Source organism: Bombus vosnesenskii, unplaced genomic scaffold (genome assembly GCF_011952255.1).
Source record: "Bombus vosnesenskii isolate JDL3184/JDL3185 unplaced genomic scaffold, Bvos_JDL3184-5_v1.1 scf7180000016279, whole genome shotgun sequence".
Classification (NCBI taxonomy): domain Eukaryota; kingdom Metazoa; phylum Arthropoda; class Insecta; order Hymenoptera; family Apidae; genus Bombus; species Bombus vosnesenskii.
In genome coordinates, this window is record NW_022884348.1 from 1,088,659 (window position 1) to 1,102,309 (window position 13,651).

Consider the following 13,651-nt stretch of genomic DNA (forward strand, 5'->3'; position numbering starts at 1 on the left):
CATTTATGTATAATATAGTACATTTATATATTTATTACAATGAGTCGCGCGTCTCAAGAACGGAAATAAATGTTTGAAACAAACCTTTTACATATCGACGTAACAGGTACGTACGTACATATATTTTCATTTATTACTTTCCGTTGGTCCCGTTTAACAGTAATTCGTGTTATCGCATCGAGAAAACGTTCTTATACTTCATGAGTGATAACAGTAATATTTACTTACATATATTCGTCTTTCAAAATTACGATTTATCCTTTTAATCACATTTATTCCTCAAATACAAACATTTTGCAGATTTTACTATGTATTTTGAAATATATATCTATGAACAAAAATTAGGCAGTTTTTGATTATCGTTATTACTTTTGTAACATCGATCTATCGCTTGTGGTTAAACGTGTATAAAAGTAAATCTTATTACGTGCGTTGTATCAACCAGTGCATATGGAAGTGTTCAAAACTTCTTTCCATTATTTTTAAGAACGTTTGCTCGTTCGATAGACCAAACAGTGTAAAGTAATTCTAGATCTATTTATTGTCCCAGTTGCAGCACTACATTATGTTCAGAATGCCATAATTATACTCGATGTTAGAACGAACATACAAATATCCGCAATCTAACGACGAACAATTAAAGTATAGCATACCTGAAATAAACTACAACGCTTAATTGTTAAACATAAATAAATAATGATCGTAATCGCTTAATAATTAATCCGTAATTATCTTCAAGAGATAAGTGTCGTGAAACATATTGGTACGCCATTATATCTATTACAGTATTTACACACTAATTAATTAATACATTAAATCAATTCGAGTCGAAGTATATTAAATTTCATATCATTTAATACTATCCTCGTATGAGTGCAAAAATTAATACAATTAATACAATAGGTGCAACCTGATAAAAATACATTTTGCTCCTATTGTATATGTTTCATAAATATTATGCATAATTGTTGAATAATATAGATGTAATACTTCTTGAGATATGCTTCTTGCATTTATGCTAGAAATTCTGTAACTAGTTTTGCAGTTGTAAAGAATAATATATATAAACTTATTGAACGTTCTATTAAATAATTCGAGTATAATTATAAAGTAGTTCGAGTACGATTATGGCAAGTAATTATCGGGGAATAGAGGTGATTTGCGTAGAAGAGACAAAGATATGTTACATAGATACGTACTGGATACTTATAACTATCGTATTGATAAATTATTTACAAAGTAAATATAGTACATATAATTTAATAATTAGTAGATCATATGCAAGAGTAATATATATCAGATCGACAGGATAGAACACAAACGTATAATTTACACGTTCGTTTCAATAGCATAATCTTTAAATAATTTAATAAAATATAAAATTCTTTGTATATTTTATACAACTAAAATCAATATATTCCGATACATAAATATTCTTGCCTGATGTCTAATATACAGATCTACGATAATTACTTTACGTGACATTATCTGTCACGTACATGCTGGGACATGAAATTATGTTTGTAAATAAATTAAAGCATGTCTACGTAGTTGCATATTTTATACACTTGAAACATCTAACTCAATTTTCCATGACTTATTTGCTCAGGATATTTACCAAACATTTAATACACGCAACGTAGACGTTTCGAACAGGAAATAATGACAAAATTTGTTAAAATATTTGAATTACTTGAAAAATATTAATATCATAAAGGAAGATCTTACTTTCCACATTCATAATATTCACAAAACATTCTTCAGATGCAGATAAATCGAAGAACATTGAATCGTAGAACATTGAACTGTTTTCTTTATCAACGAGGTAAAGGTGATCGTGATAATATTATTTCCTTTAAGGAATCAATCAACGTCGATAAGGTGAGCACGACTTAAATTCAACAACGTGCGGAATAATTCCTATTTTATATTGCATTCGGTGTCGACGATCAAATTCTGTTGATCGTTTACTATCAAATGCTATAATTCCTAAGTAGTTACACGATTTAACTTAATACAGTAACTTTAACTTGATGTAACTTAGTAGCGGCACATAAGTTAGAGGACAATTCCAACCATGTTATTGTTTTGCCTCGGAGTATCAACATCGTTAGGACACACATAATGTAATAATAAATAAACTCCGCGCAAAACAATGTCACCAGTCAATGTCGCGCCAAACAAGTGAGTCAGTCGTACGAATCAATATCAATTACCAGTTACTAGCCTTGACTGTTTCAATATCTCGTACCCTCGTCATCTAAACCAAACGACTAATCATCCTCCACACACACTTTAACTTGATACTATAACTTTAACTTCATACAACTTAATACAATCGCCGATGAAAACCAACAAGAAATAAGTTTTGCGAACTAGAATGTTTTAAATTACGTTAAGATATTTACTAGGCTTTTTTTAAATACTTGGCAGAAGTTCTGAATGTAACAGATATATTTGCAAGACGCTCCGATGCCAGCAATTGCGTAACGCGTTGCTAAAGGTACATACGTATGTATACAGTGTCTTGCCGCTTGAAGAAAGCGATCTAATGGGCCTACACAACGCTATTGCTAAGGTATGCGTTCGAAAACTGGTACAAGGCGACATTTAATATTGCGCTTACAGCAAATTATGCGTTCACTGACGTGAAACGACAGTCGAATAACGATCTTTGGCGTGTTTCTTATATGGGACTTGTCTAATATATTTCGAGGTTATTAATATTATTGAAGGGGACCTGTGTGTGTGAATGCATGTGCGTGTAACGGCTGTGGCCGTCGGCAAGTCTTTACCGTGGCAAGAGAGCAAGAGAAAAAAATATCTGAGTCGACTTAGGCTCGGTGCAGACGAGCGATTTGCGGGAAATCGAAGTTTAGAAAATTGTATACATCAATTCAGAATTTCTTCTTACGCTCATCTTATATTCCAGATTTATGCTCCTATCTTTTTATTCGTTTGTATTTTTGCGCGTTTATATCTTTACACATTTACCTTTGTATATTTATATTTCTATAAGCCCAAGAAATTCTGACTTTCCTAGCACCGATAACTTTATGAAACCATTGAACACGTATTCCGTTGTTTAAGAAATTCCGTCTCCAACAACATACGTATGTATTCTTCTTTCGTAAAACCGAAGAATTCCATTTCTCAGTCGTTCGAACAGTCCCGCAACTGTGTCGCGTGATAAAATGTCTGCTCCGAGCCTAAATCTCGACGAGGAAGTTTCACTGTAGCGTGTAACTATCGTTACGTCGCGTCATTGTGCCGATCTGCGACAAACAGACGGATCGGCAAAATAGAGAATCGAGAAGTAAGAATCGAATCGCCGAAAGGAGAAAAACCGTGCGCGGAAGGTTTAACAGTCGTCCAGCGATAAAAACGTAAGTGAATACTGAGCTGTGTAACCGATCGTGTTAATTAATTAAAGATTTGAAGGAAATATTTCCATCATTATCATACGAATATATTATGCTAATGATCTTACTTCAATTTCTATCTGATTCGTCACTTGTAAAAGTTTAGCAATTATACGTGGAGTCGCGAAATACGTTAAACAAATCCCTGTTTCTCGATTATGCATTCGTTCCTCCAAGATCGCTAACACGAAAAACGATTAAAAGCTAGGATTGATTGCAGGTTGCAGGTGTCAAGGACCGACAACCACGAGCTATCTGAGCCCGCCATCACTTAGAAACCGATTGTTCCTCGAGAACCTCGTCTGCTCTCAGCTTTATCTCTTTCCAAGAGTTTTGAATATCTTTGCTTTCGCTGTACCGCGAGCAAACTGCGAACCGTAGGAAGTACATGTCGTTTATCTTGGATGGCACTAAATGAATGTTTCCGGCGCCGTTGATCTTTTTCAATAAGGTCTCGTTTATGTCATTCGAACCCTGCGAATGATATCACATGTCGTTACAATGGTATATTTTACTTTTGAATATTTAATCGAGATTCTTTCGTTTGGTTCTTTTGCTTCGCAATGAAAATCTGGGGATTGTTACTGGCTTTTGTCGTTAATCAGAAAATTGTGTTTCGAAATGATTTCTGAGACGATATTGTGTATTGATAAAATAGAGATAAAATTATTTTACGACATTAGACAATTTAATCGTGATACTAATAATATTTAAAATAAACCCAGATACGTATCCCTGATTTTCATTTTTACGATGTCCTTTTGGAATAATGGCGTTTTCCTATATTTAAGGAGTTTAAATTGCATTTTTGTTGCATATTATTCGTTTACTACTCTAATTAAAAGAACAACGATGAATCTGATGTGTATCATGTAGATAGAAACAACGTCGTATAATCGTGAACCGTAATAATTATCTGTCTATGATAGGTGTATCAGGATTAAATGTGACATTCGATAAAAATAGTACGATGGAAAGACTGCTCTTACCTTTAATCGGAAACAGACAAGTCCTAATATCACTTCGGCGACAATTTCGAATCGTGGATCCGAAAGAACCAGCGCTTCGAATTCATGAGCCTGGGCAACGTGGTTTCTGATATATCGTTGAAGATTTTCGACGCCATAAATCCTCAGCACGAACCAGAGTTTCAACGCTCTGAATCTTCGTCCCAATGGAATCTGCCAATGCTGTATAAAAGGTAAAATATTAATCTTCAAATATTAATAAATTCATTCTTCTTACAAAAATGAACGACGATTCTCAAATTTGATAAATATAGAAACGAGATACAATGTCAAGTCTTCTACTGTTGTTATATGACAATTTTATAATAGTATTTTTTCCTACGTATGTGCGAAGAAACTTGCTGAAAATGACAACGTGAGTTCGTGCTCGCCATCTATATGCGGATGCGTTAGTTATAAGAAGTAGTAACTAGAAGATAATCCTAGTTACAATCGATAGATTTAATCGATAGGCTTAAGATGCTTTTTTGTTTTTATCCCTAGTTTTTCTAAGGTTATTTCGGCTCACAACGGTGTGATAGATTTATCCATTCAATAAAATAATAATTATCGTGATCCTACCTCTGAGTATAGAAATAACAACAAAACTTTTTACTTGCCTCCGTAATATTCGATAGATAATGATCTCTTATACGAACGAAAAAAGTTGTAGTTATCATTAACGAACTATCTTACCCTATAGTCAGGAGCAGAACCTTGCATATCGTGCTTTAGATACAGAGGATCCACATTGAAAGCATTGATAACGTATGTCGGATCCTTTAACCACATTGTCGAACAATCAAAATTCACCAACATCCATTTGTGTGGATTGAAATTGAAGGAATCTGCCAATTCGGTGCCTTTCATTAAATATCGGAATTCCGGGCAAATAAACGCTGAACCTAACGAAGAAAATAGTTCAGGTAATAAATTCTAGCAGTCGTAATATTTATTAGATATATTATATGTGTAATTGTTTAAAATACCAGCATAAGCTGCATCAACATGTAGCCAAACATTCTCACGATTTGCGACCACACCCATTTCATCGACACGATCGAATGCACAAGAGCAAGTGGTTCCCAAAGTGGCGACAGCCTGTAAAATAAAAATGAAACGAAAGTCGATTTTATTCGATCAGTATAAATTTTATATTCGTTAATGAGACCTTTAGTTGAAGTTTCAAAGTGTTAAACATTCAATAATTTGTCACAAATGTTTGAACTGGAATAAAATATTTTATCTTATGATTACAGGAATCGTTTCGTTATTGCTAGGGAGAATGTACATAATATGTGTCTGGAAAAGCTGCGCTAGTATCGTATGCGTACGAATTTGCATACGAATACAATGAACTTACGTAGAATGGAATCAGTCCTTGTTCTTTATCCTTGCGAATGGCCTCTGCCAGTGTCTCACCGCGAAGTTTATATTTCGAATCGGCTTCTAGCAATCGGAACTTTACGCCTCCGAGAAGACCAGCTCGTTCTACAGAGCTGTGAGCTTGACCTGAGCAACAAATTAATAACTGCGATAGAATATACTATCTTCATCTGCAATAAATCTAGTTATTTACTTCGTATCTAGTTTTATAACTAATTCATCGAAGGAAGCAAATATAAAGAAAGAAACAAGGAATTTGATAAATCGTCGAATGGAATGCTAAATTCTGTACAATTCCCACTCGAATTATTCTCTACTTATTATTTCCAAGTTTATTGTTAAACTGCGAGACGTTTCTCTCTCTTTCTTTTGTTTCAACACCGAATCAATGCATCCATCATTTTTTTTTAATTATTCCATCTGAATACAAACAATCCAAGCGTGATTGCCACTCAAACGTTAATCCATTAGCCGAACAAAATATGCTTTAAACTTTCCAAGACAAAAGCCCTTTGCAATTTTTAATCTCGACGGTACAATAACCAATAACGACTACTTTGATCGAAGCGAATATCAATGTAAAAAGAAAAAGCATTACTACAAAAGAATGGCAATCCCATGGGATATTCGTGATATTTCTTTTTCTTCTCTGTTCACGTCATCGATGCGTAGAATAACTTAGAACGGAGAACAATTAGCGAACGCCTTTTACGAAACTTTCTACGTGCTTTCTACGTGATTCGACGTGCTAACAAAGAGACGCAGTAACAGGAGCACAGAACAGCGAAGGCGGTTAGACGTGGGTGGCAAAGGGTGGCACAGGGTTGAAATAACTCGAGTGGTTATTACGCGTTGCTATGGTGACAAAGTGCTGGCTGATGAAGTGCCGCAACCCCGTACTCGGCTTGTCATCCCATCCCCGGCTCTCGTGCCTTTGTCAAATATTAAAGAGCACCGGCCAACGTCATCGTTAATCTTGTTTACAGGAAATCACGGTAGTGCGCGACCTCGAATTTTTATCCGGCTAATCGATGATCTAATTCCTTCGATATTATCCATCTATATTTTTCGAATATTTGACAAAAGCGTGGAATATTGACTTCACCTTTCGGAAAGGTAGAAAATTTATTTACGTGAAATTGATCGAAGTTGTTAAAGAATGGCTTCGAAAGTTCGTACCTTTGCCAGACGAGACATTAAGAATATTAAGATTAAAAGAATACGATTCTGTCATCGAAATTGATATTTTCAGCAATTTAAGCAATCTTTGTAGCAAGATAAATAAAGGATTTTTTTTTTAAATATATTTTACTCCGGTACGGGTGTAAAGTTTAATTATTTCATAAATAAGATTGGTACGTGTTAGATTAATGTCTTAACCGATACTTCTGCCAACATCAAATAGTTTGAAACGATTACTTACAGGAACTATAAGCGACTAGTTTTTCTACAATTTGGTTATCCGTCCAGTCAGGATGTTGTTCCTTGACCTGCCTTATTTTTCTAGCCTTGGCGCCGAGAAGTGCGACTAAAGTAGCTTCGCTCGCGGTTCCCTATAATGCGAAGTTGATCATTAACTACTATTTACGAGCTGTCAATTATGCCTGAGCTACTCGTGAAGTGTCGATCGATTTCGTCGAGACGACGCGACGAAGCTTAAGATTCTTGATAAGCAGCCCAACGGATGAGCAACAGGTGAATTTAACACAGGGCATTTACGTTAATTGATAATTCTTTAGGCGTAATATTCCGCAAAATTGTGTCATATACAAAATAAAGACATCCCAGTCTGCTGGCTCACCAAATTTATTATCTAGATTTTGAAAAGAATCTTGAAAGATTAAAAGTACTTATAGATTTTCATAATATGATGATAAACACATTAATTTCGCGATTTAAATCACTAAATTATCAATAGATATTTATGCGTTCGAAGGTGAAAGTTTCAAACGTACGAAATATCTAAAATATGCTATTGATTACGATATCTAGCGTGTGAAATAAATTTCTGTTTAGCTCTCACTTTCTCATCTCTGTTCATAGAAATATAAATTTGTATAAACATCCTTATCTTAGGAATTCCAGTTATTTCACTAAACGAGTTTTTTGGATAAATTTACCTGAATGACACCACCACCCTTTCCACCGCTGCAGGCTAAAAATTCTTTGGGCAGATCCAACATTTTTCCTAGCCAATCCAACATTATTACCTCCAACTCGGTACAAGCAGGACTTGCAATCTGCGACAGAGAGGTTTGTTGCATTTGAATAAACACCAGAAATTTTCTTTTTTCCATTCGAATTTCGATTAAATGAAACGTGGAAATAAAAACGATCAGAAAAGTAAATAAGAATTGAAACATTTTTCAATTAAATGTTGACCCTTACCCAAGTGAACCCGATGCATGCGATAGCACCGCTAAGCATGTCAGCAACGATCGCTGGATACGATTGGGCTGTAGGAAAATACGCGTGAAATTTCGGGCTATGCCAGTGTGTAACCTGGACGAACAAATTTTCTGCGTCAATAAAAATTTATACCAAAATTATCTAGTATTTGGGAATTAATATTATTGCGATATTCTACGCTATAGTTTTGTATCATTTGTAACGCGAACAATGATACATTATATGATTATATGTAAAAAATATCGTTTATCATATTACAGCTTGTACTTACTCCTGGCATTATCACTTTTTCGATATCTGCCATAACGTCTTTCCAACTTTCTGGCTTTTGCGGCGCCTCGGAAGGCAAAAGGGGTTTCATGTAACCTGGTTCTACTGTCGGAAGCACTCGCCTATAAATTTTACTTTATTTACAAACGCAAAGGAGAAGCTTCTAAGCTTAAATAGATCTCGATTAAGCGTCATTATCTCTAATGAAAACTATAATACACCGCGAATAGTTGAACTGAAATAAATAGTATTTGTATTTTGTTTTGTTTAAAATAACTGCAGTTAAAAAATATATAATCGATATTTTTCTTTTATATATCCCTCGGATAAACCAGATTATCATAAATTAGAATCGAAGAAATTTAAATTCAGAAAAAAATTGTACGCAGAGTATAAAATTACAGAAGGAATAATCGATTCTGATTAATTTGCAGCTAAAAAAGCAACGTTATTACAGAAGATTATGTTACGTTACTAATCAGCGAAATCAAGGCAAGTATGGTTTAAAAAAGAAATAAGGACGACGAAGCAGGATACGAAAATGAGTAAAGAGATCACCTGTCCCTGATATTTTCCAGGTAATTAGTGATATATTCTGCCATTTCCTTGGCGAACTCCTTGAACGCGTCGGGATCCATTTCCTGTACCCTGTAATGTTCCAACATTTTGCTAGTTAGTATAAACAAACCTTTATGTTGTATCAGGAACTACTTTTTAAAATCGGTGCGGATCTCTGAGTTGCCAGGTTGCAACGGTTGACAGCTCTGTACATGCGATACGATAAGTGGCAATTGGCATGACTAGCCTTCTCAATGTGGGTCTTTAGAATCGAGACAATGGAAGACAGTGACACGTGTTTCGTCGCAGGATGGTAAGAAAGAGAGGAAGAGATTTGATCTGTTCATAATAATCAACGTGAACGGGGACAACTTGACTCGCAAAGGAATAATGACCATGAGTCATTTTCGCGAGGCAAGTTCCGTTCGATTCCTTTCCCCTTTGCAACTCACTGTACACTGTTTTGTATCACAGGGCCCGATCCTACAATATGTTTTTCACTAGCTGTTTTCGTAATATAGTATTTTTCGAGACAGTGCAATATCGAAATTACAAGATTCTGTCTTTGCTATCTCGTAATTTATGTTGCTATAAAATATACATATGTAGAAGGTGTAAACTACTTACAATGCAATGTCAATAATACTTAGGATAATCTTTCATGCTCCATGATACGTTCGACATAATGAAAATCGCAGATTTAAACGCGACACCGATCTCCGAGGAAATAAAAAAGGCTAAGTAGTAACGATAAAACGTGATCATCGTCGCAATACTACAGCCCAGAGACTTGACTCATTTGATCAACCTGCAAGACTATTTCTACTCCGTATTTTTCCTGGTTATCTATAAATTCTTCACGATTTCCATAAAAGACACATAATGCTATTACGTTGATGCAATTATCTGTCTCCAGTGAGATAATTGTCTACGTGCTACTGTCATATATTATCGTTAAATCAATTTATCGAATGTCTACTTCGAGACAAGTTATAAAGACTCGAAGATGATATATATATAAAAGGTATAATGCAATGGAATGATTACTTAACGATATAAATAAGAAATATCAGTATATTTCTGGAATGTTATTACTCATATTTTCGCTACAAGGTAGTTGTAAAAATCTTGCGATAGACATATAATTTGAAAAAATGTTTTAATCAACGAATAGGAAGTATTTTTGCTTCAAACTTTCAGAATGATCATTCCTGACTGTATTTTCCAATTTTAATATGATGCTATAATAATAATAATAATAATCGAATAGCAGGCAATAATAATCATAAAGCAAATTTTACCTATATACATGTCATAATGTTCGTTCTACTCTAATACTTGTTTCGAAATTAGTGTAACGCGCAATCAACAATTTTCCTTAACGTCTAGATTTCGACGAATCGTAATTGAAATTAATAATCCACGGCATACGAATGGTGGAACTGATAGAGATTTTATTGGGAATTCTTGAAGGATAAGGAACCAGGAATCCCCTGGGTATTTCCCTGTTCGGCTGTGACGTCAAGAGGTTCACGCATCGCTTTTGCATGTTAAGCCGAGAAATTGTATCCTTGTTCGATTGTACTTTACAATTATAACCTTATATACGTGATAATTTTCTTTTTAAATTTAAAGTTTGATCACGAGAGAAAATGAAAAAGACAGATCGGTTTTATTTAATTATTGCCCAGATTTATAAATCAGCTGACACTCTGAAACATTTCGTACCTTTATAATATTTGGTTTAGATCAACCATGACCGATTATGGTTTCTTCAATTCCCGCGGTCGGACAAGGTCGTTGTTATTATATTCTTGTACAGAAAACAAACTTTTACTTCTTCTTACAAGTTGCCTAACGAGAATTACCCAACTCTTCCACCTTCCAATCTCTAATTTTAATTCCAATCTCAATTTACACTGTTCAGGTGAAAGTCAACGGTTTGGTAACGACGGGACGTTTTGGATAGATTTAAATTCATAAATTTTTATTGATATGCACACTCCACGCAAGTCGAAAAACTGAAAATGAAATTGAAATTCGCATGTTTTCAATGCAGATGCCATTTAAAACAAGAAATTCTTCGATATTTAGCACGTATATTTTTCGGAGTAAACTTAAAGCGTCATTGACTCTAAAGCGATTTTAAGAAAGTTTTAAAAATTCAATTATTGCCATTCGTAATCTAGTTAACGACGAATAATTAAAATTACACTTCACGGCTTGTATCTCAGGACGTCAAGAAGCATACAAGAGTTTGGTATCTGTCACTTAATTGACTCGTTAATTTAATTACAAATGTAAAGAATTGCAGAAAATGTTTTATTGTGGATCTTTTTCGTTCTACCATGTTCACAAGGAGAAATCCACTGATGTTGTCAATCTTTACGCAACGATCTCAAATAGCGTAAATTCTTTTACATTCTATGGTGCAATGCTCCACTGTATTGTTTTATATTTTCTTGTAGAAGAATAGAATCTTATGAATTTTAACGAACTGACTGTGATATAGTGCAGTCAGGAAAAAATATCTTACAAACGTTCAAAAAAGTTCGTTAAAAGAATCAATAGTTGTTAGATCATAGATATTAGAAAATATGTACAGCAAAATTCCTATTGAAATGATTTCTTCTTGAATGCTGCAAATGATAGTGTTGTGAAATTTCTTAAAAGATACGAACCAGTACTATAATAGGCTTGAAATAAACAATGTTACGAAACGAACAACTACATTGTCAAAGTTGAAACATAACAAATTTGAAAAAATATGAGCCATTCAGAATAAAGAGATAATGGCAAGTTCAATAACTTGTTGTGTACGTAAACAGATGCGGTAACGCGCGTTTGATGATAAATTATCCAAGAATATAGTAGCTTGCAAATGATGTAGTAATTGATTTCACATGATTTCCACTTCTGTCACTATTTTCATTTTTATTTAAATTTAAAAAATGTTCTCTATTATTTTCAACATTTTCAATTTTTGGCACATCTAGTTTTGACTACTTGAATAAATCTATAGTGTACACTGGCATGAAAACCAAAATCGAACTTTTTAAATGAAAGTTTTTTTAAATTATCGTTTATATCGATCATAATAAATACGTGTTTAAAAAAATATCATTGTTCGAACATTTTTTAAATGTTGGCTGCAAAATAACATGTTAGTCCATTCTAAACGATTTTTACAAGATTTCGAAAATATGATCAGTCAATCTCTCACAAAGTTGACAGTAGATATAGAACAACTTTTACGAGTTTTAGCAACGTGATTCTATTTCGTAATATTTCTTATTTCGGGACGATTAGCGTCTGTTAAAAAGTTGCCTCGCGAAGAAAATCGTGTTATCTCAGTAACAACCGACGATTCTTCAAATTGCTCACGGCAAATTAAAACATACTTTAACATTGTACGTGGCATTCTTGACATTTAATGGCGAACGAGACTATTTTAATTGCACTGTTTACGTACATGCTAATAATTGTAATCAATCGTGTATTAATAATATTTGCTTCAGTAAGAATTCTGTTGCACTGCATAATAATTTTTTCTAAGCACAATCAATTTACATATATATACTATTTACATCAAAATGATTTCTTATCTATCTCTCTATAAATATCAAAGTAAACGATTCAATGTTGCATATTTTACACTGAATATTATAGTTAGTTGGCTAGTCGTAATAAAGTTGAACGTGTTGACTTGAATTTCTGCTTTCATCCTGTTTACAAGAAAATATCAAATGATATTTCCAATATATCGATATTAAATTCCTGCTTTTACTTTTCACCAGAGATTTAATTGTTCTATGGAACGTAAAAATAATTACAGCATTCAAAATTATCGCGTAAAAATCTTCTAATCCATCTTTCTTCCTTTCGCTTCGAATCTAAAACACCTCTTCTCCCCTCGAAACAAATAACGCGACTGCGAATGTTTATCCATTTATGTAGCAATTGTATCTTTCAAATGTACAGAAACACAAAGAATATCCACTCGTTGCAACATTATTGCAAGTTATAACGACAATCGATAATAATCCGGATAAATTACTCATAGCAAAATTAATAACAAATTATATTACAATATGGATAACGCTAATGAAAAAATTGAAACGTATCTTCATGTACTCTTCGGTTCTATGCAACATAAATTTCCAACATTCACAGTCTACGAATACTAATAAAAATCAAAGAGCAATATACCAGGCTGAGACGTGATTGCGGTACGGGCACTTGACAGTTGACTATCCACGTGGATTCGGTTCGCGTCGAGTCAGGGGAAATCCGCGAGCTCGCTCGAGCAGCTGCACGGTCCACGAATGTCCGGATGAAATTGCCGTCTGCCGACTACGTCGTGTTGCTTTATGTACCACCCCACCAAGTACTCGCGCCGCTTGTCGGTTCCTTTCGACTGATCGCGATTACCAGCTGCGCAGGTAGATCCGCGTACTTCGTCCCTGAATTGGCGATTCGATCGATCCGGACACCAAGCCGGGGATCGATAAGTCAAGTCTACCTAGTTTGATTAGAGTTGGTGCGGCGATACGCGAAGTCAGGATTAACAAACTTCGTTAATTGTTCGATGCCAGTCGA

General features: G+C 34.4%; 1 protein-coding gene across 1 annotated transcript; it reads right to left on the bottom strand.

The window, feature by feature from the left end:
* Positions 1-1,179: 1,179 nt before the first annotated feature.
* Positions 1,180-13,397, bottom strand: LOC117242800 (aromatic-L-amino-acid decarboxylase). Its single transcript, XM_033509736.1, has 11 exons — positions 13,262-13,397; positions 9,053-9,142; positions 8,496-8,616; positions 8,204-8,317; positions 7,936-8,055; positions 7,239-7,368; positions 5,793-5,941; positions 5,419-5,530; positions 5,126-5,334; positions 4,412-4,612; positions 1,180-3,896 (listed from the first exon to the last, which is right to left on the bottom strand). Exons 2-11 carry the CDS (start codon positions 9,130-9,132, stop codon positions 3,690-3,692), a joined length of 1,443 nt encoding a protein of 480 aa, XP_033365627.1. The 5' UTR covers positions 9,133-9,142; positions 13,262-13,397; the 3' UTR covers positions 1,180-3,689.
* Between the last annotated feature and the right edge of the window lie 254 nt (positions 13,398-13,651).